The 8,163-nt window shown below is 36.7% G+C and overlaps 2 protein-coding genes across 2 annotated transcripts; both read left to right on the plus strand.

The window, feature by feature from the left end:
- Positions 1 to 285: 285 nt before the first annotated feature.
- On the plus strand, positions 286 to 4,114 carry LOC113274544 (GMP synthase [glutamine-hydrolyzing]-like). Its single transcript, XM_026523917.1, has 6 exons — positions 286 to 1,000; positions 1,418 to 1,668; positions 1,843 to 2,218; positions 2,310 to 2,441; positions 2,527 to 2,702; positions 3,767 to 4,114. Exons 1-6 carry the CDS (start codon positions 452 to 454, stop codon positions 3,888 to 3,890), a joined length of 1,608 nt encoding a protein of 535 aa, XP_026379702.1. The 5' UTR covers positions 286 to 451; the 3' UTR covers positions 3,891 to 4,114.
- A 1,145-nt stretch (positions 4,115 to 5,259) lies between these two features.
- Positions 5,260 to 6,728, plus strand: LOC113274546 (gibberellin 20-oxidase-like protein). The gene is made up of 2 exons (XM_026523919.1): positions 5,260 to 5,797; positions 5,905 to 6,728. The coding sequence occupies exons 1-2, from the start codon at positions 5,451 to 5,453 to the stop codon at positions 6,512 to 6,514; spliced, it is 957 nt and encodes a 318-aa protein (XP_026379704.1). The 5' UTR covers positions 5,260 to 5,450; the 3' UTR covers positions 6,515 to 6,728.
- Positions 6,729 to 8,163: the final 1,435 nt, after the last annotated feature.

An 8,163-nucleotide genomic window follows, 5' to 3' on the forward strand; every position in this document is an offset into this window, starting at 1 on the left:
GTGTTTGAAACTTAAAATTCACCGCCGCCTATACCGCTAGACTCACCCGGATATTCACCGGCAAAAAAAAAGGGGGTAGTAGTATACTTTCCGTTTCAGTTATGAGCCGTGAGTCTCGTGACAAGTGCAACAACTAGTCAAGTGTGTTTTTATTTCATTTTATTATAAATAATATCCCAAGAATCAAGCGGCATATATCTTCTCGACCGTCAGATTAACTCCTCAAAAAGCTAAAATCCATTTTTATCACCAAATAAGCCAAACCTCCTAGAAAATGCAAAAAACAAAATCAATTTTCTCCTCAAAATAAGCACTTAATAAAACGATAAATTCCCGCCATCCTAAAAACCCTAATTCCTATAACTTTATACTTATAAACCCTAAAAGCTTCTTCCTTTCCTCCTCATCTTTTCCACCACCACCACCACCAAGAGCTCAAAAACCCAAATCAATGGAAACCCCAACACCAAAATCAACAAATCTAGTCTTAATCCTTGATTTCGGCTCACAATACACACATCTCATAACCCGCCGTATCAGAAAACTATCAATCTTCTCACTCTGTATTTCCGGCACATCATCTCTCAAAACCATCACAGACTTGAACCCTAAAGTCATAATCTTATCAGGTGGACCTCACTCTGTCCATTCAGAAGATGCCCCAACATTCCCACAAGGGTTTATTGAATATGTTGAATCAAATGGGATTTTTGTTCTGGGAATCTGTTATGGATTGCAATTGATTGTTCAGAAGCTTGGTGGTGTTGTTGATATTGGTGACAAACAAGAGTATGGTAGGATGGATATTGAGGTGCTGAAGGAGAGTGGGTTGTACAAGAGTGGTGGGATTGGGTCTAAACAGAGTGTTTGGATGAGTCATGGTGATGAAGCTGTGAAATTGCCTGAGGGGTTTAGTGTTGTTGCTAAGAGCCAGCAGGGTTCGGTTGCAGCGATTGAGAATCCGAAGAGGAAGTTTTATGGACTCCAATATCACCCTGAGGTAGTATAATTTTGTTGTGTTCTTTAGTGTTTTGACATTTATGAATTGTGGGGGAATTGATATTTTCGTGAATTAGAAAGTTTGATATGAATTTAGTGGGAAATTGGAATGCTATAGGTATAAATTTGGTGCTTGAGTTGATTGTTTTGCGTTGTTGTAGTTACTGATTGAATAGGTGTAGATGATGTAATGTCTAATTTGGCAGCTGTTCAATGTTTGTAATTTGATTAGAGTTATAGGGTATCTGTTTGAAAGGTTTGTAGTGGTCTAGTGAAAATTTGATGGATTATGTGTTATACTATTACAATGTTCCAAGTGCTCTTACTTGTGATGTTCATTGCCAATGTTTGGGTATTTATTATTGTTGTATGCTTTTATTGTTAGAGTTTGTTTTCTGATTGTGTTTTTATTGTATAGGTGACACATTCGCCGGAAGGAATGGTAACTCTTAGCAATTTTCTATTAAATGTCTGTGGAATAGTTCCTGAATGGAAGATGGAAGATGTTCTAGAAGAAGAAATTAAAGTTATTAGAAAAGTAGTTGCGGATGATGATCATGTTATCTGTGCTTTATCTGGCGGTGTTGATTCTACAGTTGCAGCGACTTTGGTTCATAGAGCAATTGGAGATAGACTTCACTGTGTTTTTGTTGACAATGGTTTATTGAGGTGCGATTGCTAACACCCATTTAAGGAATATATCCTGCTATATTGTTGTTTGTCGAAGTGGGAAGTATTCACTCCGTGAATAACCTTTCTTTGGATGGTTCTCATTTTAGAGACCTTGGTCTTATCTCTGTCTATGTGTTTTACTTGTGCATTAATCAGAACTTAATCTTGTAGGTTTAAGGAGCAGGAGCGTGTGATGCAGCTCTTTGAAAAGGACCTTCACTTGCCAGTTACTTGTGTTGATGCAGTAGAGAAGTTCTTAGGCGAGCTGAAAGGTGTAGTAGATCCTGAGAAAAAGAGGAAAATTATTGGAAAGGAATTTATTACTGTATTTGATGAGTTCGCCACCAAATTGGAGAAGGAAATAGGGAAAAAACCTGCTTTCTTGGTTCAGGGAACCCTTTACCCTGATGTTATCGAATCATGCCCACCACCTGGAAGTGGAAGAAGCCATTCCCACACAATCAAGAGCCATCACAATGTTGGGGGCCTCCCCAAGGACATGAAATTGAAGCTTATTGAACCACTTAAGCTTCTGTTTAAGGATGAGGTTTGACATTGAATTTCTCTAGGGTCAACTGCTTCGCATATTAGCTATGTTGCTCTGTGTTCCTCATTGTTACTTGGTTCTTTTTTCTAAGGTACGGGAGCTTGGAAAGATCTTAAATGTTCCCGAGGGGTTCCTTAAGCGCCATCCATTCCCTGGTCCTGGTCTTGCAGTACGAGTCTTAGGTGATGTCACAGAAGGAAATGCATTGGAGATTCTCCGCCAGGTCTGCAAAATATTGATTAGTAGATTAAAATGTTAGGGCTTCTTGTGGAATGCCTAGCTCTTACACTTGCGTAATATATTTCCAGGTTGATGAGATCTTCATTGAGTCAATTAAAGAAGCTGGACTTTATGATTCCATCTGGCAAGCTTTTGCAGTATTTTTGCCCATAAGATCAGTTGGTGTTCAGGGTGATCAGAGAACACACTCTCATGTTGTTGCCCTTAGAGCTGTTACTAGTCAGGATGGTATGACGGCAGACTGGTGAGTTTCTTTTTTTTTTTTTCCTGTTAAATTAAGCTTATTCTTTCTTTTCTTTCCCCCCCTTTGAATGGCGGTAACGCAACGAAGGCTGCTTTGAGCTATGAAATTCAGATTGGAACTCATTAAGATGTTCTGGGATCAATTGCTAAAATATTTGACCACAAATATTCAGAAATATGGCTTGCAGTTGTATGATACACAAATGTGCACCTTTGAACCTCTTTCTCCGCAAAAGCAGTCAGTTACTTCGCGTTTCTGTTATGAGAATCACTCTGGATATGCTTTTGAGTTATTGAACATGATTCTATAATTCAGGGAGACCTAGTAAGTTCACATTATCACAATTGGTTTCTGGCCAGACATGAATTAATATCCCCACCTGCAGTGTTATTTAAAGGGTATATCTCTTGATATAAGCAAAAACACGAGGCCCTCCCAAATCTGGTTTGTCCTTTTCTTTCTCCACAAGTATTACATGCTCTAATACTAACTAACAAACACTACGGAGTTATCTACGTAAACAATTTTTGATACAAAATAAACCATTCTTTGTTGACCACTCTCTGGCACAACATCTATAAGGGTGAAAGTTGAGATAGAAGTGTGTGGTAAGATTTCACCATGTACTTTTGATATCGTCAGTAGAATACGAGGATTAGTTTAGTGTTGAGCTGTATGATTTGTCAAAACATCGTACTATTTGTCAGATAGACATGAATGTAGTACAATTTTCAGGTTCAAGTGATGTTCAATGCTCCGTCATTATTTTGTTATTTGTTTTATGTTATGTCTGAGGAGCTGTCTTGGAGAATCTGAATGATAAACTTGTGCTAATGATTTAATGCTTGAATTTGTATTCCCTGTTACATAATAATATACAGCCTTAAATGCATGTCAACAACCCACTAGCAGTTAAAAATAAGCCTAGGCCAACACCTAGCTGCAGCTGCTAAGCTTAGGTCTTCTGGTGGTTTATCACAACCTTTCTTTCGTTTACTTTTGATTTTTTAGTTTAATGTTACTCTGTTTATATGTCTCATATAATCTCGATGACAATATTCCAGGTACAATTTTGAGCACAAGTTTCTAGATGACGTGTCCAGAAAGATTTGCAATAGTGTCAGGGGTGTAAATCGAGTTGTTCAAGACATCACATCGAAACCACCATCAACTATTGAATGGGAATGAGGTTCTGGTGAACGGTATGAACTCCCTCGTTTATGTGGGCTTATCTGGTGCCATTTAATTATTCATTGCCAATTTGTTAGCCTTTCAATTTCTGCACTTCTCTTCTCTGTTCTTATAGATGGCATTGCTGAGGTCATTCTTTGTATGGGTGATCCTATATAAAACTCTTTTATTGACAAGTTGGTTTTTTATAATATAATGATTATTTCTATACTTGAATGCAATCAACCCTTTCATAAAATAAGAAAACATTGAGGATTTAGTAGTATCGAGATGATAGTAATCTTTATGATGTTTCATTCACAAGTAAAAAAAGAATCATCTTATTTTCAAGGGTAAAAATTAAGAAAAATTAAGATACTGCAAATCCCATTTATTACAGAATGTTTAATCCCTTATGATGCTGATTGAAAGTCTGAAATGTCTGTTCCCCACTCTTCCATAGATAGTGTATGAAGATCATACTAATGACTAGTTTAGAAATGTACAAGTAAACAATTGGTGCCTGGTTTGCATGATTCCTGGGACCCTATTCCTGCTTAAATGTTGTTCATTCACACACACATTGGTAAGTTCTGCAGTTCTAGAAGCTATGAGAATTCACTACATATAGTATGTTAGAGATAGCTTGCACAACTTGGAATATTTTATTGTCATTAAACTAGAGGGGTAGCTTAGTCATATGCATCTGCTTAATGAGACAAAACAGCTATGTAGTCAACAGGATTGCCTCTCCAATAGAATCCACAGTAACCTCAAAAATTCATGCATAATCAGGATTCAGAAGTATCTCCACCAATCCTGCCTACTGCTGCCAAATTAACCTGCAGATGATTGATGAAGTCTCTCTTTTCATTGACTTAAGATTTTTTCAGTTAAATTAACAGAGAACTGTTCACTGTTGAACAGTCAAAACCCTCTGTCCATGTCTCTCACAGACTCACACCAAACTTAATGAGTTGCCCTAAATTGCCGTATAGAATAACAAAGAACAATTTGTTTCTCTCTTTTATTATATCCAAGTGAAACTGTATAATATTTAAGGCTCCATCTTAGTTGTGCATTTTATACCTTTTTATTATTTGTATATTTGTTTTGTTGATCTGTATTACATGGAACCACATCTTTGTTCTCCAACTTCTCTTCAAGTCTTTGAGCTTCATTGCCTGTTCAACCTCGCCTAGAGATCAAAAGTCCCTCATCCAGCTCATGCCTAGCGGCATGTCAATCATCTAGGGGATGCCCTCCTAAATATGAGGGGACTTGTGGGCAGTAGGCCCCAAGTGCAGAAATATAGGCTGTCCACTTACACGGTTGATAAAGAGGCTCGACTTGAATAATCATTTGCGTTGTCTGTTGTGTTTTTTCATTAGCCCTTACAAGTACTAAAACTAAATAAGAATCTGTATTTTAAGCATTTTAAGCACAGTTGGAAGAATAATCCTTATATTATTAAAGCTCAGACGCTTCTTTCTCTTTCTATATCTAGCCAATATATCTACTTGCCGTCCAGTTCATCACAACAAAGACAATCAGTTTACCATTTTTCTATATAGAGCCATGTCTGAATCTGTACAGCTTCCTGTCCTGGACATATCTAAGCCTATATCTTCATCTTCTTTTTCGTCTCTTTGTCGTGCATGTCAAGAATGGGGTTTCTTTCATATAACCAATCATGGAATTTCGAAAGATCTCTACAGCATAATTTACTCTCTATCTGCACAGCTCTTTAACCTTCCAACAGACTCTAAACTTAATCTTGGTCCTTCAACAAGTGTGGAAACTTATACTCCTCATTTTATAGCTTCTCCATTTTTTGAAAGCTTTCGTGTATCTGGACCTGATTTCTTTGCTTCTGCAAAGAGTTCAACAGATGTTCTCTTCAACCCTCCGAGTTCTGAATTTAGGTAAAATTTTAATTGAACCATTGATATGTTTTCATTCCCTGTATAGTTGCCTGTTTTTTTGTTGCGTTGTTTTGCTCATCTTTTAGTTTGTTGTAATGTATTGGTAGTGAGTTAATTGAAGAATATGGAAACAAGATGACAGACATATCAAAGAGAATCATGGCGATTGTATTGAATTGTTTAGGAGATGGTTTTGTAAAGAAGTATTATGGACCAGAATTCAGTAACTGTCACGGGTATCTGAGAATAATCAATTATTCTCCGCCGGAGGTTGTGAAAGAAAAAGAAGAAATCGAAGGACTCGGAATGCATACAGATATGAGTTGTATAACCATTGTTTATCAGGATCAAATTGGTGGACTTCAAGTAAGATCAAAACAAGGAAAATGGATGGATATAAATCCTTGTGAAGATACATTGGTTGTGAATGTAGGTGACTTGTTACAGGCCTGGAGTAATGGACGATTAAGATCGTCAGAACATAGGGTCATTCTTAAAAGACCGGTAAACCGTCTTTCTTTAGCCTTTTTTTGGTGCTTTGAGGATGAGAAAGTAATTTTAGCACCTGATGAAATAGTAGGAGATGGAAAACCTAGATTGTACAAACCTTTTGTTTGCTTAGATTATCTGAAATTCAGGCAAAGTAGTGAGATAGGAAAGTTTGAGAAAGTTGGTTTTACAGCAAAAGATTTTGCAGGAAATGATATTTTAGGGTAAATTTTGATGCTGATTTGGTATGTTCAGTATGTGTACATATAGAATAGGTACATATTACAGATTCATTTATTCTTCTGCAATTCACAATTGGCCTTGATTCTGTGTAAAAATGTGTTGTTACGTTTTCAGTCCTTAAATGGTGAATGTGGGGTGGTGTCTGGTAGGGTTATGGTTTTAAAAACTATTGGTTGGTAGATTTGAAGGCCATGTTGTATTCTTATATATTGCATTAACTGTAATACAGTTGATGTCTAGGTATCATCAAGTTGTTTGTCAAATGTTCATGTACTGATATATTTATTTCGAATTGTATGATTGGATCTCTCTCCCTCTCTCCTTTGAACCAATAACAGGAGTCCTCGCTGAACGGATGTACAGGTTACTGTTTCATCTCTGTTTAGACACTGCCGATAGAAAAGTTTTCTAGTTGGTCTTGTTTTCAAAAGTTTTATAGTTTTATCTTGTTTTCGAGTTCATCTATTCCTCCTGCAGTCAAATTGAGTTACTTGTATACTTCATTCTTGCAGTCAAATTGAGTTGTGTGACTTGAATACTTGACCATCCATTTCTGCACTCCCCCAAAAAGATTGTATCAAATGATTTGTGCTGTTTTTGAGTTCTTGTGTTGTAACTTGAATACACACTCCCAGAAAAGATTGCATGTTGATTCTTTCATCGAAAAACATCAGAATATCCAAAACCGGCGCAAAAAACTTCCAAAGAAAAAGAAAAAAGAAAGATTGATGGGTATTATGAGCATGTGAAGATAGGTACAAGAGTACATAAAATAAGATCAAATGGGGGGTTAGCTTCATAAATGAAACTAGAGTACATAAATGAAATTGCAAGCACTTGATGTATATCTGCCAAATCCCATCATTTCTTCTAAGAAGATGGCCTATCTAGCTAGCACTAAAGTAATCCCACTTGTTTCATCGAATTTGGTTGTTTCTTTGTTTTTGGATAGAGCAGGGAGAAACTAATCCATCTGCTGGTATAGAAATTAGCAGAGGCATAATATCTGTTCCGTTCGGTCAGTAGAAATTATGGTGCTGACGTTTCCTTGGGTGATTTTAGCCGAGGCACGGAAGCCTTATATGCCAACACTCTTGCTTTCCAACCTGACTCATTCAATGTGACCCAAAGTTCCAAGTAAAATATTTTCCGAGTCAGTTTACAGGATTGTTATGGAAAATCCACACAGGTTTTCAACTGAATCAGGAATCCATTATTAGTAATTATGGCTTTATTTTTCCTTTCTTACGTACTTCTAGTAGAGAATAAACATAATGAGTTTCTACTTTTTGCATGGGCTTACAGAATCATATCTAAGCTTTAAAATTAAAAGTTACGTAGTAATTAAACATTTTCATAATTCCTAGACTAAGCTCATTCATCACCTGAATTCATTATCCGGTCCTCCTGCCCCTGGGACCATTTCTCTTAAAAAAATCTCACGAAAATCCGATGCAAGTGAGATTCAAACTTCAGAGTCTCTTGGTGCAACCATCAAGTGTCTGACCAACTCAACTTTGGACATTCCACCAGATTTGAATACTTATACAGAATTTATAATACTAAAAACATTTCTGTATTATTTTAAAATTTTCTGCGTAATCGTGCTTAACCACAAACAGTATTTTTTTTCT

Source organism: Papaver somniferum, chromosome 4 (genome assembly GCF_003573695.1).
Source record: "Papaver somniferum cultivar HN1 chromosome 4, ASM357369v1, whole genome shotgun sequence".
Lineage (NCBI taxonomy): Eukaryota > Viridiplantae > Streptophyta > Magnoliopsida > Ranunculales > Papaveraceae > Papaver > Papaver somniferum.